At 40.6% G+C, this 27869-nt stretch overlaps 1 protein-coding gene across 2 annotated transcripts; it reads left to right on the top strand.

Moving 5' to 3' along the window:
• Positions 1 to 5964: 5964 nt before the first annotated feature.
• RBP3 (retinol binding protein 3) lies at positions 5965 to 27677 on the top strand. Of its 2 annotated transcripts, XR_012623996.1 has the most exons (5): positions 5965 to 9102; positions 16682 to 16872; positions 19703 to 19845; positions 21700 to 22786; positions 24349 to 27677. XR_012623996.1 is itself a non-coding variant. In XM_074830834.1 (4 exons), the coding sequence occupies exons 1-4, from the start codon at positions 6055 to 6057 to the stop codon at positions 22026 to 22028; spliced, it is 3711 nt and encodes a 1236-aa protein (XP_074686935.1). In that variant the 5' UTR covers positions 5965 to 6054; the 3' UTR covers positions 22029 to 23365. The 2 variants fall into 2 exon arrangements, 1 of the variants encoding a protein (XP_074686935.1); XM_074830834.1 differs by lacking the exon at positions 24349 to 27677 and having other exon boundaries at positions 21700 to 23365.
• Positions 27678 to 27869: the final 192 nt, after the last annotated feature.

Here is a 27869-nt window from a genome sequence, read left to right as displayed (position 1 = left end):
CAACCAAAACTTCTGATCCAGAAACAGGGGAGAAACCTAGTTCTTTACAACAAACTAGATAGCTTAAGATGCCAACAGCTGGTCTGCCAGGATATGCTGGGCACTTCTATCCTATATCATCATGGCAGACAACAGCACCAGGATGTGTTTGACCAGTCAACAGAGGTGTCAGGCCCTCTGCAGCACAGTTCGTAGGAATCAGATGGGTTTGGTGGCAGCTGTTCACAGTGCATGGCCACTAAACAAAGGCTACCGTAGCTGACTAGAGTTCTCACTGTTTCAAATAATAACCTTAGGTTAGGAGGGCTCTTGATGCAGTATTTAATATTCACTATTTATTATCAGCTAGCTCTGTTTGGTGCACCATGCTGAACAAACATGTAAATCTATCAGAAATGTAGGACGTAGAGGATACAGACAATATAATGCAAACCGTAGTATACCAGTTCTCCAAGGAATGCACCTTAATTTCCCCTTTTTGTTGAAAAATTACTTGCCAAAATTCAAAGCTATGTTCCTGAATTAGTTCAGGTTAGATAGTTGCAATGCATTTTCCTGGGGCCCTCCTGAATCTTCTGCTTACCTAGACTATGGCGGAAGGGAAGGGAAGGGAAGGGAAGGGAAGGGAAGGGAAGGGAAGGGAAGGGAAGGGAAGGGAAGGGAAGGGAAGGGAAGGGAAGGGAAGGGAAGGGAAGGGAAGGGAAGGGAAGGGAAGGGAAGGGAAGGGAAGGGAAGGGAAGGGAAGGGAAGGGAAGGGAAGGGAAGGGAAGGGGAGGGAAGGGGAGGGAAGGGGAGGGAAGGGGAGGGAAGGGGAGTATTAACAGAAGTAAATAAAAATCCAACACATTCTGGATTTAAGTTTTTCTTGTTACAAATGAAATCATTAAAGAACTCACTTGAAATGCTATTTCCATTCTCATAAAATGGAAAGCTTTAAATACTAAAAAAAATGTGAAAGAGAACTTCCAACAGCTTTAATTTTAATCAATACAGGTTTGTACAACATAAGAACTGAAAAACTTAGGGACAGAAACCTAACATTACTTCTTTTGGCATGGGAATTATAAAGGAATCTAAGGGTGATAGTATTCATTATTTGTATTACTAAGGGGCCTAGGAAGCTTACTCGGGAACAAGGTTTCCTTTGTACCAAACAGTACAAGAACAGAACAGAAAAGACAGTCTTAGACCATACCTATGCAATCCAGTCATGCCCGTTGCAGACAGCCATGAAGTAGCACTGACCCAGACTTGTACATCTATAAAAGGCAGTGAAGGTTTGTCTAGAAATACTTACCAAAGTCCTGGAAACATTAAATATTTCATTAGCATAGTCCTGTGCTTGAGCTAATAAACCCTACCTCTTGGTATTTAGAAGCCCAATATCACCTTTACGTTACTTCTAATTCATGCATATAATTTAAAATATGGCTATATTAGAAGGCTCTACTAAAACCAAAAGTAGCTTATTTCCAATTTCACCTTTATCCTGTTGGCATTTCTGCCAGTGAAAAAACTGCCCTTGCTGCCACCTTCAGATGAGCCTCCTGCTACTGCAGTTTATTAGTGACCAAATGGTCTGTATGGGCCTGATGAGGGAATGGTGAGATCAACTGCAGATGAGAAACAGGGAATATTGGAGCAAAATATATAAAGCGAAATATATATAGCAAAACATTTAATCTCGCTCTTGTGGAAGATTTTTAGCATGTGATCTGAGTGATGCAGACTGTGCATGCAGACTAGTCTGGGACAGATAAAAGAAAATACCTCTTCTCAGAGTATGTGGGAAGTTCATACACACAGGAAGTCAGAAAATGAAATACTTGTGGACAGATTTTAAAGGATCATAAAGTTTTATGAGTTATAAAAGCTAAAGCTAGGCCTGAGCTATAGAGTTCAGCTCAAACCTAAATCAAAGTAGGAAATTTGGCTTGGCTTATATGAGAAATTAGAATTGATGGTACAGTTAGAATTTGGATCTAGATACTCAGAGTTCAGTGAACAGACTTGCATTAAACAACATGTTTGATAAAAATTTAAGCTATATGTATCAAGAAATGAGTCAGTAAATAGTCATTCTTCAAAGCTTGAAGAATCCACACCACACAAAGGAAGAATTCTCACCTTCTAACACCATCAGTAAAGAATTACCAAGGTATCAGTGAGTGATACATGTCATATTGAATCCAGGGCAAGAGAAATAGATCACTGAGCAGATACAGTGTGGAAAAATACTTTTTTCCACTGTCCTAGCTTTTTAAGTTGTGCATGTGGAGAAAAGCAATTATTTGATGTTTACATTGTGGAGCTAGTTTTATTTCTGTGTGCTAGTGGTAAAGTGCATGAGGAAGAATATGTGTCTGAACTTGAGGAATAAATTGAGCTGTGGAGTGTTGCCATATCTTGACCTCTACCGGGTAAAACTAATCACAATCCTGTATATGTTTCTCAAAACCCTAATGTCATAAAAACCTCAGCTACAGTTTCCAGCCCTTCTGATATGAAAATCTTTAGAACATGATATAATGCACAATAAATGTTAGAAAAACAGAGAAAATGTCTTCTTCTAATCTTATGATTTTACAACAATCACAGGCAGGAAAGGACCATTTCATGATTTTTAACCTCTAGATAAGCCCTCACTGGGGAAGAATATCATGAATCTGTGGAAATACATCCTTAAATGCTAGGAAAAAAAAAATCATATAATAAGTTTAGCAGTGGATATGTAGAATTCATTTAGATATGGAAGGTAATTATCTGGCTCATACCCTGATTAAAAATGTTCCGTTACTGTCTGTTACTGTCTCCTTTCTGAGTATGATCTTCATGGCAATTCATCTATGTCTGTTACATTCAGAGTAAGATGAGGTGACTGTTAACACCTCATATATAATATTTGTAACACCCTATAACACCCTTTGCATAACAAGTTGAAACTGAGGTAATTTGAGTAATGCTTTGTCATTTCAAGTTATATTAATTTCTATTCTAAAAGCAGAAAGTGCCAGAGAAGAATACACTGAAAAGAAGGCCCTTCTAAAAAAATAATTTTTTTTAAGATTTGCTGTGAAATTGAATTTTGAATTTCAAGAAATACAGAAAATATTAATTTCTCTAATGCATATGGTAAATAATTTAACCCTATTTCCACAATTATGCCATACTTAGTAAATAGTTTAATATAAATATGTGTCCATTATATACTATGTACTGGATTAAACCAGAAAGTACTATGTATGCTCCATAAACATGCAATGTCATTCTTTTTTCTGGGATAGAAAGCTGCATGCTTAAAGCTACTGTACAGACAGACAGAAATAAAGATGCATCCTGACATATTCTTAGGGACATGGATTATTGTACTTTTTTTCCCAATTCCTGTCACAATGGATCCATTTTGTAACCCTGCTCACTGGCTCCTGGGCATGCCCTCCTTCAGCACCCAGCATGAGTAAAAGAAAGAAAGAAATAAGAAACAAATAAAGGGACCCATCGAACAACCCAACCCCCTAGCCCAGCAGGCGAATTATCTAACATTTTTACTTCATTGTTTTAGATCATACATATGTTTTCTTTATTGCTATGCTTTGTTTTCAACATAACAAAATCAATTAGTCTATATCTTCCCTTTCAAGTTATTTGAAAGTTGTTGGAAGACACAGAAATTGCAAGCAGCGTTAAAATGTTAAGCACTCCAAAGTGGGAAATGTCAGAATTAAGATTATCTATGCATCATCCCCCTCTTGGTCATATGCATTAATTATACAATCACAGCTCATAATGTTTTTATTTCAGACATCCCCTGCCTGAGTCAGTGCACAGAGCACATGGTGTTTAAGAATTAAGTTGGGGATTTAGGAAGTACTATTTCTCGACTATTGAATTGATTGTCTTAATGTACAGTACAGTGTGTGTAATTATTCCTCTGGTAACAGCATTTAGAGACACTATCAGAGGTTGGAAGCAAAGGTAGGGTATGTGGTAGACATTAATGTAGCAAAAGAGATCCTTTGACCCCAAAACTTTCCAAGCTAGACAGACAGAAAAACCATGGTTTAGAAAAGCCATAGAGATCTATTTGCCCAGGGTCCTGTCCACTGTATTGGCCACATGAGTAATTAATGCAGCTCTGACAATAAACCCCGTATCTCAAAAGTCTGTTTCTGGACAAAGTGTGGTTATGCTGGAGAGTTTTTTCCAGCTACATTTGCCCTAAAGTGCTGGATTATTCTTTGGAGGAAGAAAGCAAGAAGAGCAATTCAAACTGGTGATAATGCCCTGGAGTTAGGTCTGTGATAGATGCCACACATTGTCACAATATAGAACCGCCCCCCAAAATTAAAAAGATACAACAGATCTGAATCTCACTGCTTCTCTACCAGTGAGGCACACAGAGTGATGCTGTTACACACTTGGAGCATAATTACTTATTCATACATTATCAGTAACAGTTTCAACTATATTCTAGGCCTCTCCTTTGACAAGGCAAGTGGCAATGTTTTTTAAACTAGGTTTTTTTACAGATGATAGCACAGCCTGGTTGCCAAAGACACCTGTCATTATAACATCAAGTTTTACAGCTTTTGCCGTAGAGCAGTCGTTTCCTGAGTGGGCTCTTAGAACAATTTAATTGTTCCCTCTGATGGATTTACATTTGTACATTTACATACACATGCAAATCGACGATGGGGTGAAATAGTACCTGCATATATAGAGGAGGCTGTTCCTATATGGACATGTTAAAGGAAGGAACTTCACAAAACTCCTTCAACTGAATGAGCCAGAAAGAGGGCTGCACTAAACTTTGCTCATGTGAGTGGCAGGCTTCACTCATGGCACCCACACATGACACCAACAGAGTGCACCCAGACTACCCAGGGTAGACCATCTTTAGACTCTTCCCTACACACGTATTCATACATAGCAACAAGTGATGTTTTGAAAGCAATACAAAAACATGCTCTTCCCAGAGTCCCTAGTCTATTCTTGCAGCTAACTCCAGCAAGCAGAATGGCTGGGGTAACAACTCATTTCAGACTTAAAGCCAAGAATCTGTTCTTGCATGTCTTTGGCATTTCATACTGGAGCTCTGAATGTTGACAACTCACATGGGTACAGCCTGCAGCTGCATCCCGCATATTCTGATCCTCTTTCAAACTCTTAATACAATAGGGTCTCGAATACATTGTGAGCAGAAGAAAACAACCCCCCAAGTTCTATTTTGGTATGGTGAGCCTAAAGTCTATTGGCTGGGAGCTGTCATCAGACATGACCATATGTTACTCAATGGTATTACAAGTAAATCCTAATTGAGTGCAAATTATGAAGATTAAAGTCACCTCAGATTTAGCTGTATTATGTTGAGGCAAATGTATTTCAAAGTCCTGTTTAAAATGCTGGCAATTCTCAGTGCAGAAATTAACAGGCTGTCATTACCTTGGATTTTATGAGCTGTTCTAAATGTCTGGAGTTCCTTGTTTGGAGCCCCTAGTCATAGAATGTAAGAACAGTCCTTTGCAGCTCAGACTGAAAAACACCAAAGACAATGTATTGTCAACAACTTTTGAAAAAATATTAAATGTTGATACAACTAAGTCACTGAAGAATCTTCGGGTATAAGCTTTTCATAAATAATGGTGAAAGACTGGATTACTGCTGTTGCAATGGTGGTTAAAATCAAAGTTTTGCATGTAAGCAATTCACTGTCAGGATAAGCCAGGACCAGTTTATAACAGGCAATGCATTACCTTTTGGAAACAACTGCCAGAAAGATCTTCCTTGGTGATTGAAGTTTATTACTGTTTCATAAGAGGTCTGTGAAAAAGTAAGGAGCTGAATTTCATCTATTGGTGCACTTCGGATGATGCACTCCATTTTAATGAGATTAAAGGTTTAATGCAGATAAAATATTTTTATCTGTTCAGTGCACCTGGATTCAACACAGGGATTTCAGTGTGATTCACAGAGAGTCATTGGAGAGCTACGTTCATCTTGATCGATAAGAGCTTCTGACTTCTTTCCTTCTTTTCTATTCCATACAAATTAAAAATGATCAGGACACATTTCTTCCTGTTTTCAGCACTGATCATGTGCAGCATACCTGCTGAGGAAATCTTTCAGCCAACCCTAGTGCTGGACATGGCTAAAGTCCTTCTGGATAACTACTGCTATCCTGAAAACCTAGTGGGAATGCAAGAAGCCATTGAACAAGCAATCAAGAGCGGGGAGATCCTGGACATCTCTGATCCAAAAATGCTGGCCAGTGTTTTGACAGCTGGAGTGCAGGGTGCTCTGAATGACCCAAGACTGGTGATTTCCTATGAACCATCACTGCATGCAGCTCCCAAACAAGAAGCTGAGCCTTCCCCCACTCATGAACAACTTCTGAGTCTTATTGAGCATGTGGTCACATATGACAAGCTGGAGGGCAATGTTGGCTACCTGAGGATTGATTATATCATAGGACAGGAATTTGTGCAGAAAGTTGGAGCTTTTCTGGTGGACAAGGTGTGGAAGACGCTAATAGAGACATCTGCCCTGGTGATAGATCTTCGTCACAGCACTGGGGGACAGATTTCTGGCCTCCCCTTCATCATCTCATACTTGCATGAAGATGACAAGATGCTGCACGTTGAGACTGTATACAATCGGTCGTCCAACACCACCACAGAGATATGGACACTGCCAAAGGTGCTGGGAGAAAGGTACAGCAAAGACAAGGATGTAATTGTTTTGATCAGCCGCCACACCACAGGAGTGGCTGAAGATGTGGCTTACATCCTCAAGCACATGAACAGGGCTATCACTGTTGGGGAGAAGACAGCTGGGGGCTCACTGGACATCCAGAAGCTGCGTATTGGCCCCTCCAATTTCTATATGACGGTTCCCGTGTCACGATCTGTCAGCCCCTTGAGTGGAGGTGGACAGAGCTGGGAGGTGAGTGGGGTGATGCCATGTGTGGCTACTGAGGCAGAGCAAGCCTTGCAGAAATCCTTGGACATCTTGGCAGTGCGCAGAGCAGTGCCTGGCACCCTAAGCCAACTCGCAAACATATTAAAGGACTATTACAGCTTAGTGGAGAGGGTGCCAGCACTGCTGCGGCACCTCGTCACCTCTGACTTCTCTTCTGTGCAGTCAGCAGAGGACCTGGCCACTAAGCTCAACACTGAGATGCAGACCTTATCTGAAGACCCCCGCCTGTTGGTCCGAGTCATGATGCCAGATGAAGCTGCTGCCCCCTCTGCTGAGAAGCCAATTGCTGTGGCAGCTGACTTACCTGACAATGAGCAACTGCTGCACGCCTTGGTGGATACTGTCTTCAAGGTGTCAGTGTTGCCAGGCAATGTTGGCTACATACGCTTTGATGAGTTTGCAGATGCCTCTGTGCTTGCTAAGCTGGGACCTTACATTGTCCACAAAGTGTGGGAGCCCCTCCAAAATACAGAGAACTTGATCATGGACCTACGTTACAACCCTGGGGGCCCTTCCTCCTCTGCTGTGCCTGTACTACTCTCCTATTTCCAAGATCCTGCTGCTGGTCCTGTCCATCTCTTCACAACTTATGACAGACGCACCAACCACACACAGGAGCACAACAGCCAGGCAGAACTGCTGGGCCAGCCCTATGGGGCTCAGCGTGGAATCTACCTGCTCACTAGCCACCACACTGCTACAGCTGCTGAGGAGTTTGCTTACCTCATGCAGTCCCTGGGCCGTGCCACACTGATTGGTGAGATCACAGCAGGAAGCCTCTCACACACCCGTACATTCCCTCTGCTGCAGCCTGAGCAGGGAATAACCTGTGGCCTAACTGTCACAGTTCCTGTTATCACCTTCATTGACAACCATGGGGAAAGCTGGATGGGTGGAGGAGTTGTGCCTGATGCCATAGTGTTGGCTGAGGATGCACTGGAGAAGGCTGAAGAGGTGCTAGCTTTCCACAAGAACATGGGAGTACTTTTGGAGGGTACTGGGCAACTCCTAGAGGCTCACTATGCCATCCCAGAAGTGGCTGGTAAGGCCAATGCTATGCTCAGCACCAAACGGGCCCAAGGAGGTTACCGATCAGCTGTAGACTTTGAGACATTGGCTTCCCAGCTTACCAGTGACTTGCAGGAGGCCTCAGGGGACCATCGGCTTCATGTCTTCCACAGCCATGTGGAACCAACACCAGAAGAACAGCTTCCAAACATGATTCCCAGCCCTGAGGAGCTGAGCTACATCATTGAGGCACTCTTCAAAACTGAGGTATTGCCAGGCAACCTGGGCTACCTTCGCTTTGATATGATGGCTGAGGCAGAAACAGTGAAGGCCATTGGGCCCCACCTGGTGCAGATGGTATGGAACAAGTTGGTGGACACAGATGCCATGATTATTGACATGAGGTACAACACAGGTGGCTACTCCACTGCCATCCCAATACTTTGTTCCTACTTCTTTGAGCCTGAGCCTCGTCAACACCTCTATACTGTCTTCGATCGTAGTACCTCCCGCAGCACAGAAGTGTGGACTTTCCCCCAAGTCACCGGCAAGAGATATGGCTCCCTCAAGGACATCTACATCCTAACAAGCCATATGAGTGGCTCAGCAGCTGAAGCTTTCACTCGCTCTATGAAGGATCTACACCGGGCCACAGTTATTGGTGAGCCCACCGTCGGTGGTTCCCTCTCAGTGGGCATTTATCGTGTTGGTAACAGTTCCCTATATGCCTCCATCCCCAGCCAAGTGGTGCTCAGCCCAGTCACTGGCAAAGTATGGAGTGTGTCTGGGGTGGAGCCACACATCACCATCCAGGCCAGTGAAGCCATGGCTGTAGCTCAGCACATTGCCAACCTGCGTGCCCAGGTGCCACAGACACTGCAAACTGTAGGCAAGCTTGTGGCAGATAATTATGCCTTTGTGGACATTGGGGCTGTTATAACATCCAACCTCACCAAGAACATCAACAAAGACAGTTATAAAAGGATTAATACAGAAGAGGAGCTGGCCAGGAAGGTGACTGCTAACTTGAAAGCTCTTTCTGATGATGAGCACCTGAAATTACTCTACATTCCTGAACATGCCAAGGACAGCATTCCAGGGATCATGCCAAAACAGGTACTGCTCTCTTGTACCCAGCTATACTGATGCCAGCTAGAATGGAAGCACTAGTCAGATATCTTACCTTGTTTCTATCCCATATCATAAGACCACCAGGATTTTCCTGTACCCAGAGGAGAAGCCAGTGCCTGAGTGGGGTTTTGGAGGCTGAGCTCTCTCTGACACTAAGGCAAGTCAGGGTAGTAACTTGTGGTAGTAGATGGTAGTTCTGGATGCATGCGTTTTGGGAACAACCTTCAGGCTGTGAATCTGTGCCGGTTGCCATCTGCCCCAAGCAAATATGCAGGGCTTCATGGTTAGAAGGAAGATATCTCATTGTCTCTGTGATCCCCTTTCTTTCAGTGCTATGGCTTTTCAAGGTGTAATAAATTAATGCAGAAACCCACTGGTTACAAAATGAGTTTGTAATTTAAGAAAAATTTTGTTGGACCAGAGTAAATGCATATACCCACAAAACATGCAGTCACATACCCTTTAATGGATTTTTCTATATAAAATTGCTGTACCTGACTTCTATTACACCAGAATAACAAGTAACTCTTTTGGTAGTGACAGCAGAAAGTTGTTCTGATTGTATCTCATGCTCAGCATCAAACAGTTTCCCAGTGACCTAGAAATACGTTGCAAGAAGTATCTGGGTGGAAGTTAGGTGACCCCAGGGAGAAATTGATTTTTAATAATCTACTTTTGCCCTTGCTGTGTGGTTTGCATAACAGTCTATGCTTTGTTCAGAGCCTGGGTATTTATACACTGGTCTGCTTTGGCAATCTTTCTTGTTCATTGTTGTGCTGGAGGGAGCTCCCAGGAGCACTTGTTAAAATTCCATCTTCAAATTAAAGGAAGGGTTAGGATAACCTGATCCCTTTCTTGGATGGAGTTAGCTCCTTTCTGGCTACTGCTCTAGCATGGCTATCAGAGACGTCTTTTCTCCAGGGACTCATGAAATTACTTTTTGAAGAGAATGCATTTGCCTTTGCAATGAGCCAGAGTATACCAAGTGTCAGATAACTATTAAATGTTTCCTGGGGGAGGAAATCTATGGGCTTCCACCCTCTGAAGTTTTTGGCATGCATGATTTAAAGTGAGCATGACCTTTGTGGTATTATCTCCAACACTAAGGTCAAGGACAGAGTCTAAGCGTTGCCAGAGGAGTGCATTTTTATCAAGTTTGTTAACCAAGAGATTCTGGCCCCATTCTTGCCTATAAGCTTAAATGGAAATAATTAATTAAAGGATTTTTCTATTCCATCACTTTCTTTCCCTCCTACATTTGTTGGGTGTGGAAAACTTCACTCTAAAGATGTTTTTGACAGAGCTCCCTGCTATGTTATTAGCAACTTACCAGTAGTGATACATCAAAATTTCTTCCCATTCTGTAAAGCGGACGCATCTTGCAAATTAATCACTGTTCTCACTGAAGGCTGTTAATAGATATTGTTGGCTATTTTTACTTGTTCAAACCTTACTTTATTCAGACCTTGAATGTTGAGAACAGGATGTAAAGGACAAATATCTTATTTGTCTCATGACATGAAATCCTGATCCTGATAGAGCTAGTGAGGAAATGCCATTATAGTAATTAATGCTTCTGTTTATCTCAGTTCTTTGTCAAGCAAAGTGATGGGAAGAGGTCAGACATACATACATAGGAATGAAATTACATCAGTGTGGATGAAAATCAGGACAGTGTGGATGAAAATGTGAGATTTCTTCAAGGGGAAATAATGTATAAATAACAGTGGAGAAGCATAGGTTTCTTATGAAGCTAAAATAGTTTCCAAAGGTGTATACATTCCCTCATAGTACTTAAGGAAATTGGGAGGCAGAGAGACAAGAGAGCAGTCGTAAGACGTTTTAAGGTGAAAGAGGATGAGTGAACGAAGACACTGAAGTCATTGAAGTAAAGGCTTTTCCTTGTGATAGAGGTAAAAGAAAATTCACCTATTCCACAGAGCACTGGGCAGAGGAGTACCTTCATTCCTGCCTTGCTTTTGCAGGGCCAAGAGGGTTGCTTTCGGTAGAACATTTCAGGAATACCCCGTACCAACGCCCCAGAGAGCAAATGCCTTAAGATCACAGTGAAGCTTACATGATGGCACTAATTGCATTTATAAATTATTAATTTTTTTGGACAGTCCTATACATGGAAATAGTGGCTCTTTTAATCTGTATCGCATTTATTCCTCAAAAACCTAAAAGTTATTTTTTTCTGTCATGCTACCTACCTTCCAAGCCACCCTTTCCCTTGACAGTGGGATTTTCTTGATAATGACCTTGACAGTGAAGCAGATCCAACACAATTAAATGAAAGTGATGATGAATAACTGCAGGAAGGATGGGATGGGACATAGGAGACAGACAAGTGAAATGCGTGTAGACCTTTGCATCTGCTACACTAGAATAGCTGCTGAAGCATAATACAGGGTAGTGAATATGCCTCCTCTATGACAGCAGCAAGGTCAATGCTAGCTGGAGTTGTCAGCTGCATAAATGCCACTTTCCAAAGTCAGACTTCCCAGTGGCAAATGTTGTATATATTGTTTGAGATTCAGAAAACAGCATTTTGCTTATAAGGCAGAGCTCTGTAAACTTGCTGATGTGCAGTTCAATAATCCCTACTTCTTATTCTTCTGTTTGCCTCTCTCCCTCCAGTCATACCTTCCGTTCATACTGAAACATTTGTGTTCATGAATATCTGAGTATTGTAGACTACCTATGGAAGAACTACTGCCTGATTTTGGCAAATGTGTTATGTCAATCTTAAGTGACAAGAGTCTCCCTGAGTGACTCTTTTGGCCCCTTGATAATGCCCAAATACTTTTAATACAGTCTTCATGCCTAAGAGAATTTTTGTATTAATGTCTTAGATAAGCAGCTGAAAATGATGATCAAAGACAAAAAGGAATCCTTTATAAACAGAAATTATTTCTGTATTTAAAGTCCTCCTTTTCCCAGATAAATAATATGTATCCATAGCAGAGTATTGTACTTGCTGAAGGAGGCAATAGTTACAGATGTTTCACCAGAAAGGAGTACAGTTTGCTTATGTCCCTTCATTAATGAGTGAAATTAAAATGTTCAGCCTCAAAGTGTCAAGATAGATAATCAAATTCCTACATCTATTCCTAGCAGGTGGAAAAAAATTGTTCTGGGCCCATACAATGCTGATTTATATCAACATAATCACAGTAAACTCAGTGGAACTATACAAGATCATGCAAGCCAAAAAAATGTCTCGTGTTTAACTCTCATTGACTCATCACCTTTTGCAATTCATGCTTGCTTCTTGTATTTGGTGCAGAAAAGAATATGACACTTTATTAATCATTTCGGTTCTGTTTCTAATACCTTTCATCTTCTGATCCTGATACTCAAGCTCAACGCAGTTATATTTGCAATTACAATCCCACCAAAGAGATCCATTTGTGCTAATTTTTTTCCATTGATATTAATGTTACAGTAGATTTGGCCATTAGTTTTAAGGACTTTAAATGGGTTTTGGATGAAAATCAAAACTTAGCCATGAATCGTGTTTTCAGATTTTGCTTTCAAATGTAATCTTCCGGGGCATTGACTAGAAAATAACTGCTCACTGGCTTGCAATGAGTATTACAAGCTGTGTATTGTCAGAGCAGGCTTACACACCACTGTGCAGTGTTGCCCTTTGCGGGGTGAAAGTACAGCTTCTCACTCTGCCCTGCACTCCCTCAATGGGGACTGAGAGCCTTAAATAACCTCTTTTAATCCTTTCCAGAGCACTGTCCCAGAGGGTTTCAGCTTTTGCTTGTGGTAAACCCCCCATCCTGGCTATCTTGGTGCAATGGAGGGCAGGATTAGAATTCAAAGCTACAATTCTGGAAAAACTGGAGAAATGATCTGTGAAAAGCAGGATGAGGTTAAATGAGAACACATGCAGGGTTCTTACACAGTTTCTAGGGTGATAGTAATTGACTGCACAACTCTGGGAGGAAAACAGCTTGTTTAGGGGGAGCACTGTAAAAAATTATGTGGGTTTTTCAGAGTTCATAATCTGAACACAAGTCAGTAGAGTCAAGTTGTTGCAGTAAATAATAATAATGATCAAACTGGAATGGATAATGAGGAATATAATCAGTAAGACATGTGAACTCTTCTGCCACATTCAGCTCTAAAGAAAATTCAGCTAGTGTATACTATGTGCAGTACTGGGCAATGCTTTTCTGGAAAGATGTGGCTCAAATGGGGAGACAGCAGAAAAGAGGAACAGTAGTAAAGAGAAGACTGAATAAGAGTCATCTCCAAAAAGTTTAAAAGATTCGAGTTGTTTATTCCAGAGAGAAGAAAACTGAGAGGAGACATGAAAACAGTCTTCAGATACATAAGAGGCTGTTTCAAATATGAAGAGAATAATCTGTTCCCTTGTCCATGGTAAATAGGCCAAGAAGTAATGCACTTAAACTGTAGAAAGTAGTGAACTTAGACTGTTTACACTAGATGTTAAAAACATCTTTGTAATAGTAAGGCTAGTGACGTACTAGACTGGATTGCCTGGAAATCACCCAGTGATACGGGTATTTTTAAGTGCAAGTGAGAATCAGCTGTCAGGGATATAGCTGATCCTGCTCAGTCCTTGAGCTGGGGGACCTACTAGGATGAATGGTTCCATTCCAGTCTGTGAGGGTACACAAGGAACCCAAATGTTATTCTAAGAAAGAAAGGTGCAACCCCCCCACCCAGCACTCAAAATCTCACAGTTCTTAAACCAATCTCAAGATTTGCAATGGCACAGGGGTGTTGGCTGGTAGTATTTTAACAGCTGGCAGTTGACAGCACAAGCAACCTTAATGGGAATCAGAGTCACATTGCAATGGTCAGCACAGTACTAGCTATGAAAATATAGTTTCCATCTAAATAGACAAAGCAACTTAGGGGAGAGCTGAAAAAGAAGAGAAGAGGGAAGAGCGACACAGTAGAAAAAGTAGTTTGCCCATGGTTGAGGTATGTGTCAGTAGCAGAATTAGGGATGAAACTCCATGCCTGAGTTGCAGGGCAGCATTCTAGGTCCTATTTTGTGTCACATCACTTGTTCCAGTTAGGCTACTCGCAGAAGGAGACTGCAGAATAGGGCTGGAGACCCTATATAGTTAACAAAAAACAATTCTTCCTTGGCCTAAGTGGTGTTAGCTTAGAGGTCCATTAGTTGAGCCACATTGCTTATAGTGTTCTTACTAAGGCACCTGAGGGTTTATATTTAACATCAAGTCATTTGTATGTAAACATTGCCTGACTGAGCAGCAGGATCTTACTTAAAGCTGCATCCTGTTCCCAGCTTGTCCTTGGCCTGCAAACAGAGCCCTGCCTTCCAAAGGAAAGTGCGCTGTTGCTCTCTGAAGGTACCAGCTGGTACCCCCTTAGGTAGGTACCCCCTTAGGTACCAGCAGCACATGGCCCAAGTGCCAGTGTCATGAACCTGTAGTTTTTACTCTCTACTGTCAGTCTCAGCCTCCTCCCCTCTTTTGCTTAAAAATTAGGAGGCTTTCCCCAGCACAGCAAAATTACATTCTGAGTGCTTTTCATTTGACTACTGGTATTAGAGCCTTTAGAATAGATATATTTTCATACCTTTTCCTGCAGCCATGAAGATGAAGAAGAGTTTCTTTGAGATCCTTGAATATTCATTTTATCCTATGAGACCTAAGGCTTTAAAAGAAATCTGCTCACCTTGAAATCCAAGAGTCAGCAACACTGCTAGCAAGTACTGAAGTCCTCAGTGCACAAAGACGTGATGCAGCACAGTAAAAGAACAAGTAGAAAAAAAATATTTACCAGACATAGACAGAGGGGTTGTTCTTAATCAACATGCTTATGGGTATGCATCTAGCAATTATTGTTGGAGACAAAGCTAAGAAATCTGTGCGTTCAGTTAAAATATCATTAGCAAGTGGCTGAGAGTAGCACATTAATTTTATCTGGAGATGTTACCAATAAGTGATGACTTTTTTTTTTCCTAGGGGGACCAGTACCTCTGAACTATATAAGCTCTGTCAGAACAATGAAATGCATGCTGGATATATTCTTCAAAACTGTGATTTGTTAATCAAAGTACAGTGGGCAGATCAAGTAGCATTGCTGTCACTGGGAAGTGGATTGGAAGTGACAAACTCAGTAGTGCTGGACTGATATGCATACAGTCCAGATACAATGGTTATTTTCACAAGGTACAATGAGAAAGAAAGTACAGAAAAGGACTCAGTAGAGTTTGCTCTTACCATCAGATCAACTACTGGCCAGCTGGGCTTTTAAGTTAACGTTTGAAATTTTTGCCTTTTTGGCATACAGAAGGCACTGAATGATGAAGAAGCCCGGGGCAGCCAGAAGTGTGATATGGTGGGTAATTTTCCCCCAGGTAAAGGCAAAGTGCTTGAGCTGTGTCAAATACAGCTGCATTTACGCACCTTGGAAAACCTCTTTCTGCTGTGGCAGACCTGCTTTTGGCAGGAGTGCAACCCCAGGCCAGAGCGCTACCTGTAGGGCAGGAGATTGCCTGACTCCTCTACAGTTGCAGAAAGCCCAAATGCATTCCAGATTCTGCAGTATATTGCAGGTTGGGAGAGCACCTTTTAGCACATGGCTTACTACTGACTCCTCTTTTGGGTGTAAATTATGGATTATCTGGGGCTGAACTATGACAGAGGGCAACTGATTAAAAAGCAAGTATAAAATCATTTTCACAGCAACCCTGAGGAGAAAAGGCCAAATTGTTGAAGGTCACATAAGTCATATATATCCCAAAGCCTTATGTTCTTAAAGTGAAGGCAAGTCTTTCATTTTCAGACACATGTATGCAAAACAGAAGTTTGGCAATAGGAGCAGGCTATGTCTCAATGCATGTAGGGGTTGCTAGGATAACTTTATTAGATGCCTACACATTGCTATTAAAAAAATGTCTGCTGTTTAATAACATAAGCTAAACAAAATGAAATTAATCACAGCCTAACACGTGAGACTGCAGGCACACGGCCACCGTATAAGAGATTTAACATGTCTACCTCATGAGTATCCTAGCACATGCCCAACACATCAGATTCCTCACTGTCACAGGGACTGGCTCATTAAGAGGGGCTGGGGCCAACCCCACCTGTAGCTAGCAGCTGTTTGTCAGCTGAGGCCAATCAAGAGATTGTAAAAGTCTCAAGTGCCTTCTTTAGAAAGAACTGCAAAAGGAAACAAGTGGGTTTGGGTGGTAGGCCTGAGATAGTGGCCTGTGCTGCAGGCTGGGGGATGGTTCTTGTAGCCTTTGCAGACACTTTGGTCCAAGGAAATTCCTTTTTTTTTGAAAAATAAACGGAGCCCTGACAAATAAGTGCCTGATCCAGATTCTGGGCACCCTATACTGGGAAAACAGTGCAGCAGCCAATGCTAACCTGTGTTTAATATGCAAAAATCTTAATATCATTCATTATGTTCTTCAAACTTGGTCACATTCCTCATATATGTCCCACCTGGACTAAACTTGATCCACATAATTCTTTTTAAATCTTGTGCCAAGCTATCAGTGCCAGCAAATGATATGTTTTGTTTTTCCAAACTCTTTCAGATCCCTTCCCCAGAAGTATTTGAAGATCTGATTAAATTTTCATTCCACACAAATGTATTTGAAAACAACGTCGGCTATCTGAGATTCGATATGTTTGGAGACTCTGAACTTCTAACCCAGGTGTCCGACCTACTGGTAGAGCATGTTTGGAGGAAAATTGCTCACACAGATGCATTAATCATAGACATGAGGTAAACCTTTGAATGGCAAATAACCAAAGCTCTTTCAAAACAGCATTTTATTTCTAACAGTGAATTAGCTTTACATGGCTTACTGTCCTGTTTACAGGCTAACATTGCTGGAATTAAATGAGAAAAGGAAAACAGCCAAGGAAAACAATAACAGTCTGGGAGTATATCTCAAGATAAATTGTACCATCACTTGAGATGTTTACAACTAAATAGGCATATTTAGGGAATATATTGCAGAATGCAATCCTGGATGTCACATCTGTTTTCTCTGATTTCTTTCTAATCTAACTCTGTATGTGCCTTGTATTCATTATATATATATGTATACATGGCTTAATTAAATCTTTTGCTGCAGGCAGTGGTCAAGTGATTGAACAGTCAAAAAAACAGACCATGCATAAGGCTGTATTACCACATCTGGTTTGCCATATCTGCAGTGTTAAATTATCCTGTACAGAATGAGCCTTAAGCACAAAGGTGGCTTAAAGGTACTGTAGTACTCCTAGACGCTGCTGCAGCAAGCTACAGCATCATATGCCTGCTCTCAACTTAGAATTGTGTTGGACACTCCAGTGTGTCAGCAATGCTCCAAATCTTATGAGCCAGAAGATGGCATCCTTTTGTTGCCAGCTATCAAAGCAGATGAATATCAGAAATATGCAGTTCCATACAATATTTAGGTAAGTCCTTCCCTTAGTTTGGTCCAGAGCTAATGTTTGTGAGACCAAAGCATTACAAATATCAACTAAAGAAAAGAAGGCTTTTGTAAGAACTCATTTTATATGCTAGAACCACTTATGTCCACTGCCATCATGGGGCTCTCAGTATTTGGTAATCTTCTTAACATTCTTCTGGAATTTGCAGCATGTGCAGAAAAAGATGAGCACGGCATTGAGAGCAGAGAGAGAGATCTCACTGTGTGAGCACAGAGGAGGCAGGACAGCAACTAGCAAAATACACCCATGACTGAATTAAAATTCAGCAAAGGCACCACCATCTTCCAATAGACTTGAGATGGGACTGGGACTTTCCTCTTTCTTGCCCCGGTTTTCTCTCAAGCTAAAACTTATATCAGGGCTGGGGGCAATAAAACAGCAAAGGTGAAATCACGTCTCAGGTACCAAATGGTCTCATTATAGTTCTTTTCTTGGGTTGCTTTGATTTTTTATATTTAATGTATTTCCAGCCCTTTGAGTGCACACAAAAGACCCAGTGTCTGAAGCCATATAAAAGTGAACCCCAAACATTTTACCTTTTGAAATTCTCCCTAAACCAATCTTATGATTTTAAGGCAAGACTGATAATTTCAATTTTGCTTGTGATTAACCATAATGAATAATGTTTCTCATCTTACAAGTTTCCCTCCCTGGAACTGCTGGGCTATTCATGAACTTCGTATTTTGATAATTTCAATTTTGTATGGGATTAACCATAATGCATAATGTCTCTCGCCTTAATAGTTTCCCTTCATGGAACAGCTGTGCCACTCATGAACTTCATGTGTTTAACCTTCACAGCATTGAGAAGAGATAAACAGCTTCCCTAATGTCACACAAGAAGTCTGTAATGAAGTACTTGCCTCCAAAAGTTAACCTAAAACTCTAGCAACTGCTCAGTCATTATTACTGACTAAAGTTGCTGCAGTTTCACTGCCTGCAAGAGTCCCAGGAAGAGCTCTCCAGCACTGCTCTAGTTGCCTGCTTACCACACACTTCATCCATGATGGCAGCTGTGGGAAACTGGGCTCTGCTGGATCTAGCTGCCTCCTGGGCTGTGCAGCAGCAACAGGACCTCCTGGCAGCACAGCACTACCCAAGACACAATTGAAAAGGCTTATTTCAGTTCTAGCCGGTCACAGTGTGAATCCAGCATACAGCTCCCAAATGCTGCAGTATAAAGAGGTAGCTTCAGTCTTTGGAACAGAGGCCTCCTGGATTGTCTAATCCTTTTCTGGAGGTGAAAAAAACTTAGTTATGGACTGCACTGAACAAAACTCATTTTCTAGCAGGTTTTTGCTAGAATGTCTGTGCCAGGCACTCCTAGTATCACCTACAGGAAAGCATTGTATCTGTCTACTACTAGTGAGGAAAGTATGAACATTTCCAATGCTGTACATGCTCTAATATTAGTGAAAAGTGAGAGACAAAAAATAATTTGGTATTCCATTGTGTGTATTCATAGCAGGGGTTTTCTGATGATACTTAGGTGCTTCAGTGAATTTAATCTTCAGAGAATGGTATGAAATTAAACTACAACCCAAGTTTTCAAACATGACTGTCCTAAATGAAGCAGCTAATGCAATCTTTAGGCACAAAAAGAAATGTCCTGATCTTATAAGGTGCCAAACTCCAAGTGTTCTCATTGTGTGCAGCAAGAAATAAGAACATGACAGTCCTACAAACATATGTTGCTTAAATTGGGATCTACATTTATATATTAGGGTTTAGATATTTACTCATGCTGCCTATGTCAGTAATAGCATGGGTTATTCAGAATAGAAGAATGACAAGAATCTGATGTTTCTCTGCATTTTAAGAGTCTTTGCTTACTTTCTGAATTTTTTCCAGGTTGAATCAAGAAAAGTGTAGACCATTCAGTTTTATGTTTGCTTTTGAAGTCATTTGTGGGCAATAACAGTCCAAGACACTTACACAGGATTTTGTTTCTCTGATAAATATGTAAATGCTGATAGGGAAGAATTAATGTAAATTATCAAAATGTAGCCATAAGCCCTTTCAGTACTGATGTTAAGGAACAATACTTGGAAGGGAGATTTACTATCTGCCACAAATTTTCAATCGTTTCCTTAATATTTTTAATTTTTGAAAAGGTACAATATTGGAGGCTCCACCACTTCCATAGCAATCCTGTGCTCATACTTCTTTGATGAAGGACAGCAAATTCTCTTGGACAAAGTTTATGACAGACCCAGTGATTCAGTAAAGGAAATATGGACCCAGCCACAGCTCAAAGGTAAAATGACAATTTCTTTTTAGAGTAGCTTTTCATTTCAGATGTCCCTCCTTGTGTATTTTAAAGTGACCCATTAGACACCATAACTAATTTGGTGAAAGCACCTGCCACAATTAGCTCAAGCTGTGCAGAGAATGTAAAAACAAAAATGTGCATTTCAGCCATGTCTTTCAATGCCATCTATAAATAAGTTTATCGCTCCTAGGAATGGGATATGTTAGGCACAAATGCTTGTACACTGGTCCCCAGAGGTTTGGTTGAATACTTGGTACAGCAGTTGTGACATGTTGCTTTTAAAAGTTGCCAAAATTAAAAACAAATTCTGTGCTGCATAGACCTCTAGTAATATCTCTTCCAATACTCACACATAGTTTTATATGTAGCTACTCACTTCCTACCTGTGTAATCCACTATTTCAGTAGATGAGAACACCCACAATAGCCCAGTTTGTCCAGAGAATGTAAGAGAGAAAGAAAAGCAGAAAATTTTGCACATCTGAGTGAGTTTGGAGCATTTGGCAATGTATCACACACACCACACACACACACCCCCCTCTGCCCTGCTGTCTGTGGAAGTTGAAAGGATGCTGCAACATGCAGAAACAGAACTCTTCAGTGCTCATAAAGTGCAGTTAGAGTCCTAAGAAGCCTTAAGCATCGGTTTTAATTTTTCCCTTTAAAGCTAAGACAGTACCAAAAAAGGTGTCAAAATTGTGTCTGCAATTATTGGCTTGGAGCATGCTGAAATGGTTCAACTTTGTCACAGGCTTCAACGTCCATCTATTTTCCCAGGCAGTCAGAGGTGGTCTGTGCTAAGGGATATGATTACTATGGACACATTCCAGTTCCCATCAAAGAGAACAGGCAGACTCATATTAACTTCAAAGGAGCTGGATCTGGTCCTGTATTATATATATCTACTGTGAAAAAGGGTTTTCTAATGGATATTACGTCTATAGTGAAATGAGAAGAGCAAAGATGGTGTGAAAATTAATTACCATGCTATTGGCTCCTCTCTTACAGTTTAGTATGAGAATTATATGTCATACTGTAACTTACTTAAAGAATGACACTTTTAGAGCAGTTTAGAGTAGTTTTCGAGTTATCAGGTCACAGTTATGATGCACTGGCCACTTCTTCAAAGGAACTAACCTCTCAAAAAGTATGTAGCGTGTTCAGATATATTGAAAAGAAGGTGCAAAAAACCTCCTACTCCTGTCAGCTGATTTATGTAAGAAAATGAGATAACTTGGCTCAGATCCTAATAATAAAGGGGTATTTGCTGAAGGGTTTGGGACAAAGGCCATGTAACAGCTTCCATTTATAGACTATAAAAACCCTGTGGGTAACCACTATAATTATAATTTCATAAAATGCCGCCTGCATAAATTGCAGGCCAAGCTCTATGACAGCCATGTTGCTAGAGCAGGGATGAGAGTGAAACTGAAGATGATGCTGGCTGAGCTTTGAGTATTTCTGCAGGAGCAGTGGAAAATGTCACTTTCTTCACCTGCCTATCCCACTCCTCTGATGGGATCTAAAGCTCCCGTAAAAGTCAAAGCAACAGAAGAACCAACAGCGGTAACCTTGAGCTGGCCTCCCAGCTGCTGGAGCTCATAACCAGAAACCAATGGCACAAGAGCACCACGTAGAGTGACAGTCTTTTTTAGCTGCTGGGCTAGTATAAAAAAGTGCTTTAATACCATCATAGGTAAAAAGTAAATTTCCAAACTTCTTTGGTTGTTAATAGCAGGTAGGAAATGAAGTGTGTTGTATCTTGGCTTCTCTTGCTTCATTATGCAAATAAATCTCTGAAAATGGATGCATTTCTGATGCTTTTTATCCTGTCCGACAGGGGAGAGGTATGGCTCTCAGAAGGGGCTAATAATCCTCACCAGTGCTATGACAGCTGGGGCTGCTGAAGAGTTTGTATACATAATGAAGAGACTGGGCAGAGCTCTCATCATTGGGGAACAAACCAGTGGTGGCTGCCATTCCCCACAGACGTATCGAGTAGATGATACCAACTTCTACATCACCATCCCCACCTCCAGATCAGTCACCTCTGCAGAGAGCACTTCTTGGGAAGGGAAAGGAGTGCCTCCTCACACAGAAACACCAGCTGAAACAGCACTCATCAAAGCAAAGGAGATGCTCAGTGCTCACCTGCACAGCTCTAGATAGCCCAGTTGGGGAACATGCCCCTAGTTCTTAGGCAAAGAAATCTACTTCCCCAAATGTAAACCCTAGAAAGGAGTTTAATCAATCTCTATGGTCAGTGATTTGTCCCCCGTACATAGCTCAAAGTGTCTTCCTCTTCAACATGCTGACTTTTTTACCCCCATTCTGTGGAACCAAGCTCTTTCTGGGCATGGTTGAGATATTTGGATAATTCACTAGGGTTTCTGGATTCCTCTCCTGTGGTCAAATGTGAATGTTAGTTGTTGTAGTGTCTCTTTTTTAAGATTTAGCTCCAAATCCCAGCTGTCAGTATTGAAGGCATGTGAATCACCTCAAAGCATTTATGCAAAGATAGATAAGGCACCTCTGTGCCTTTGGAAATTGTGTACATTTCTAGTTATACATCTTAAAGAAGAATTAACAGTTGTTGAGAGAGTGTTTCCCAAACTACAAGAGCTAATTTAAGTCTCCTCTATTTCATCATTTAGATGTATCAAAAATAACCATTCCCAGCCTGTCAGGGTTGCCCAGACTCCTGGTATTTCTTAGGTACATGCCTGCTTTCCCCCTAGTATCTGGCAGAGGAGTGGGGAATGAGCAGGAGAAAGGCAGTACCTTGACTCTTTCACCCAGTGCTCAGATCAACAGACCCAGGGAAAAGAATAATATGTTTTTACTTAAGGCTAAAAACAGATTGCTGTGTGTCCTGCCCCAAAGACAAGAAGAAAGCAGAGAAATATCCTTTGCACCCTGCTAACAAGGTATTTATTAAGTAATGGTGTATTCCAGGGCAACTAACGGTTATTAACATGAGCATAATCAATGCACAGCCCTCCTTGTCTTTCTTACAGTTCTTTTCTAGCCACCTGTCTTTGTAATTATTTAGAAATACATTTAACTCTATTCTAGATCTCAAAATTTCTCGTCTCTACAAAATGCCAGCTGTAAGGTAATTAAGTTAGGAAATTTAGTCAGTTAGAGTCTGGAGTATTTACGCATTGCTGTTCACTTGCTCATTTGTAAGTTACTGCCATTTTTTTAATTAATTGTGTTTAAATATCTGACTGCAGAGAATCTCTTTCAGTATTTACAGGAAAATAATTTTAACAACCAAATAGACTTTCCATCTTTTTTACTACTTGTTTGTTTTACCAACTACACTCAGTACGATCGCTAACCTGGACTCTTTTGAGTCATTTTTGTGTTCTGATTTTTATTCACTAGCTAGTTGTTGAACTTCTCAGTGTTGTGGAAAATATTTAAATTAATTAAAACTCATACAGAATTTTGTGTAAAGTGATATATGTATGAAGAATATTAAAGATTCTTAATATGGAAAACACTGGAGTAGTCAATGAATGAGTAAACAACAATAATGCATTTCTTCTAATGTCTTTTAAGCCTCTTTAATATCTAAATGATCCAGATATACTGCTTTGTTTTCCTAAACACAATCAGTTGTGCTATCATGTACAAACAATAGTAGTTGTTAAACCCAACATTTAAAAACTTTAGCCATCCATTCAAGGACAAAAAGCTATACCATAGGGGCACAAAGAGCAAATAATTTCTTCCCGTAGTAATATGGTAAGTACTTATGAATAATAAATAAGTCTAGAAATTGGAATCCAGTTGGGAAAACAAACAATGAAGATGCATTTGCTGGTGAGTCCATTTGAAATCAATAGTGCTGTTAGTTCACTGAAGTGATCAATTTCACTGGAAAATTAATGTGAAACCTTGACAAGTTTTATTAGTTGATAAAATATTATTTACTATTTCATAGGTCATCTACTGGCTAATTGGCATTGAAACTATCAGGCTTAACAAAGGCCAATGTGTTAAAAAACTATTTTTTCCTGTCTTCACAAACTGCTACATCATATTTATACCCATCTCAATGAGCTTAGAACCTGGACACAGTGTAGTGTAAATTGTGTTAGATTGTACTTTTTGCTTAAGGTAAGATCACAGGAAACATCTTGTTTGAAGACACTGAAAAGACTGTCTTTCTTAGAGTGGAGAGGTAACAAGCTGGATAGATGAACTATATCCTATCTCACTTTAATTCGGTGAAGTTGAAAGGAGGTAAATTCAGAACTGACAAAAGGGAAATACACGTAAAGGCAGAGTCTGCAGGACTCACTGAGGCAAGTGGCACTGAACCTAGTGAGATTGTAGTGTTTAGAGGTACCAAACATTTCTAAAACATCTGGAATTATGATAGGTAACAGAATTTTCCCTGAAACCTAAATCCACACTTTCAGAACTAAAGCAGATCTCTATCATGTATGCGGTCAAGAACTTTCTTTTTTTCCCACAGATGCTTTCTGCATGGATCTGCCACCTTCTTCTACAGTGTCAAGAAAGACATGGATCTTGAGTTGTATGTCCCACTTTGTATGTATGTCCCCAAGGTTTGGCTCCATCTGGCATTTTTGATGTTTCTAGTGACCACTAAAACTGTGAGCTCAAACCAAACCATGACCACAGCACAGTGTGATCAACAGAGCCCACAAAACTACAGACAGTAATTGTATACAAAATTACACAGCATTGAAAGATTTGAACATCACAAAACTATGAATGAAAATTAGTTATGGAAAACCCATGGTTTGTGATTAAAATGAAAAAGTTAGACGTTTTCTTAGGGACAAGCAATTTTGGAAGTGCCCTTCCATGGAACACCAGGGAATACACTGAAACTGCCACCCTTCCCTCTTCTGGTTCCACAGCTGACATGGACATTCAACAGTTCATAACATCATTTCCTTACCATCCACCTAGAATAGCTTCCTAAAGTTTAATCCTAATCATGTTCCTTTTAAAGGCAGGAAGAAAGGAGTTGGTGTATCAGGCTTCCTAGCAGTATGATCTTTCTTCTTTTAGCATTCGTAGAACTCTGACCAAGAAATGGCAGCCAGCTTATTCATTTTTTCCATTAAAATCATGCGTTCTTGCTCTCTGGAGAGTCTTAGTTGATCATACCACAGAAGCTGCCTTAGTCCAGTGATTTTCAAACTGTGCCCTGTAGACCAATGGGAGCCCACAGACTGCTTTGATTAGTGAAAAACGACCCCCCAAAAAAGCAAGTAAATATATATTCTTCAAAAGCATATCTGAGTGCCATTTTGATGGAGAAACACATCTTCATTGGAAAAAATTCAGGGATCAATGAGTGAACAAATATCCTAATCTGCTATTCCCTACCGGTAAACTCACAACCCACTGCAGAAACACAGCCTGAACACCTAAGCTTGACAGCATTGTGTTATGTTCCTTTTCACTGATCCAGAAACAGATGTGAGAAACAGTGGTTTGATCAAAATGACACAGACAGTTGCTAACAAACACAGGAAAAGAAGCAGTCAGCTGACTTCAAATTGTCTCCTCCTGTTTTAAAAAACAAAATCCTATTTTTTTTCTCCCAAGTGTTTCTACTTGTAGAAAAGACACAGATCCCTTCTGTAAAATCACAGTATTGCACTGGGACAGAATGCAGTCCTTCATGAATTCCTTAAGTCCATTTCTTCATGAACCCCCTGCTCTAGTGGAGTGCCTTTCCTCCAGCAGGATTTCCTTTCATCTGCACCAGTTTAAATGTTCAGACTTCTAGACATAAGGGGAAAAAAGCTACCAGCATGACTCAATTATAGGAAGTTTGTTTTTCTTTGTCTCGTTAGGCTTCCTTCTGCCTGTGCAATATTTGGTTCACTCAGCCTTAATATGAATATTTTCGTTTCAAGAAATAAAATCTGCAGAAATTTTGGATAAGCCCCCTGGTTTATGTAACCCAGCTTAGATGAGACACTCAGTTAAACTTGAGACACATAAAAGACATTCCCTCTGCCTGCACAAGGGGCTTTACACAAGAGTTCATTTTACACATAAGGAATCAAGTTCTGGTTCTGTTGGCATCTATGTTGCTTTGCTCTGATGTCAGCACAGGTGTAGCAGGCAACAAGATGTCATATTGGTCAGTTGTGTGTGTAAACAAGTCTTAGTTCACAAAACACTTCAGTTGAGTATAAGAAACAATTCGTTCACTCAATTTTTATGCCAGTGGCCACCTACAAAGGAACAAGGGCGGTATTGCACACGTTTGCCTGCAGTGTGATTTCCATGTTGCAAGAGAAAAATCCCCAATCTTTACATGCTAGGACCAAACTGCACGGCCCCTGCAGCAGGGGGAGGTGAGGACAGTACCAGAAATAAAGCTGATTAAAAAGCTCTCCTCTTCATTTTTACATTGAGTCAGCTGTGCCACTTTTCATAACTGGTTCTCTTGCTTTTCTGTGCACAGAAGGCATTTATACATTGCTTGTCGTCACAGTTTGTAAGTTGCTGTGACTGAGATATGTCCACAAAGAAACTGGGTAAGAGTTCTTACCTTTAATTTTCCCCCAAAAGAAAACAACTTCATTACATAAAGGAAAACTGTGTCTCCCTCTAGCCTTGCTGCTTGCTTAAGTATCATACCATAAGCAGAGTGAAGAAGCTTGATTATTGGTGAGACCTCTAGGTATGTAGACCTAACACACCATTGGAAAAGGTTTTGAGATTCAGCAGCTGTTTATCAGTGGCTGTTTATCAGTGGCTGATTTTCTACACTTTCTCAAGATCACCAACACCAACACAAAATTAGTGTAACCGGTTAGATTTGGTATTGCTTCATTCTGATCTAAATGATACGCCAGGTGTAGGACACTGGAAAAATAGGCCCTTGGAGCAGAGTAATATTGAAGCGCTGCGCCAACGTAATACTAGGGAGCATTACACAGCTGGTCTTGTCTTTTTCCAGAAGAAATCTGAAGCTAGGTTTCTAACCATAAAACTGTTAAGAAAACATGGCATCTCTCAGTAAGTACAGAAGAGAACATTTTGCAGCAATGGTACCAAAAAATCTTTAGTCTTGTTTATACTGGGCCAGACTGATCTTGAAGTAATTGATGTAAATCAGGAGTAGCAACATGGAATTATTCTGGATTTGCACTGGAATAAATGAGATCACAATCTGGCCTAAACTACTAATGGGAACTATAACCCTAACCACATATGAATGCAGTTACACCTTCATTACACTTTATGGACACTGACTTCACAGTAAACTGGCTGGCACCCAGATAAAACCAGATGGAGTGAAATTTGGCCCATTAAACTTTGCCATAAATATATTCCTTACATAGTAAATGTTATTGGACACAAAATAGAGATGGAAAGATTAGAAGGAAACCACATCATCCCCTACTCAATGCAAGGTTGTTCCCTGTGTTCCATGTTTCAAAGCTTTTGTTCATTTTGGGTTTTAATGACTCCAGTGAAAGACCTTCCATCACTGACCTTGGAAAGCTGTGTTACAATCCAACCAGACCTCCAGTCTCAATTTATGTCTTCTGAGCTCAAAGGCATAATGTAACAGTTTAATCACTTTATGTTGGGAAAATAAAGCTGGGGTGCACAGTCGGTGGTTGGCCTGCAATAAGCCAAATGTTTATGTTAATAGGAAACTGCCATGTATTAATGTTCAACAGCAATATACTGGGAAGAATACAGTCTCCTTATAGAAATCTCCCAAGAGATGACAATGAGTGTCGTAAGTTGATCCCAACTGACAGCCTAAAACTCTCAGTCTGTCTTTTATCACTCAGATGTGTTTACTTGCTGATACTTGCATTATCAGCCTAGGCATCATCATGAGAACTCAAAGAAAAATTCTGTCCAGTGTGCAGCAGACAAACACTGGACTGTATCATCAGTATGGTGGAAAATAATAAGGAACATACTGCAATGTCATTTACTCTTGTCTGGGAAATGAGTGGTTTCTGATCATTCTCTATCTAAAAG

This window comes from Strix aluco, chromosome 7 (assembly GCF_031877795.1).
Source record: "Strix aluco isolate bStrAlu1 chromosome 7, bStrAlu1.hap1, whole genome shotgun sequence".
NCBI classification, from domain to species: Eukaryota; Metazoa; Chordata; class Aves; order Strigiformes; family Strigidae; genus Strix; species Strix aluco.
The sequence above is the reverse complement of the archived record's forward strand: the minus strand, read 5'-3'. Positions and strand labels throughout refer to the sequence as shown.

What these genes read in the sequence shown, in the direction of transcription:
- RBP3 (XM_074830834.1), top strand. Translation starts at nt 6,055, where the DNA reads ATGATCAGGACACATTTCTTCCTGTTTTCAGCACTGATCATGTGCAGC. An exon ending in GCATTAATCATAGACATGAG is followed by an intron (nt 16,873 to 19,702) that starts GTAAACCTTTGA and finishes ATTTTTGAAAAG; the next exon opens with GTACAATATTGGAGGCTCCA. An exon ending in GACCCAGCCACAGCTCAAAG is followed by an intron (nt 19,846 to 21,699) that starts GTAAAATGACAA and finishes CCTGTCCGACAG; the next exon opens with GGGAGAGGTATGGCTCTCAG.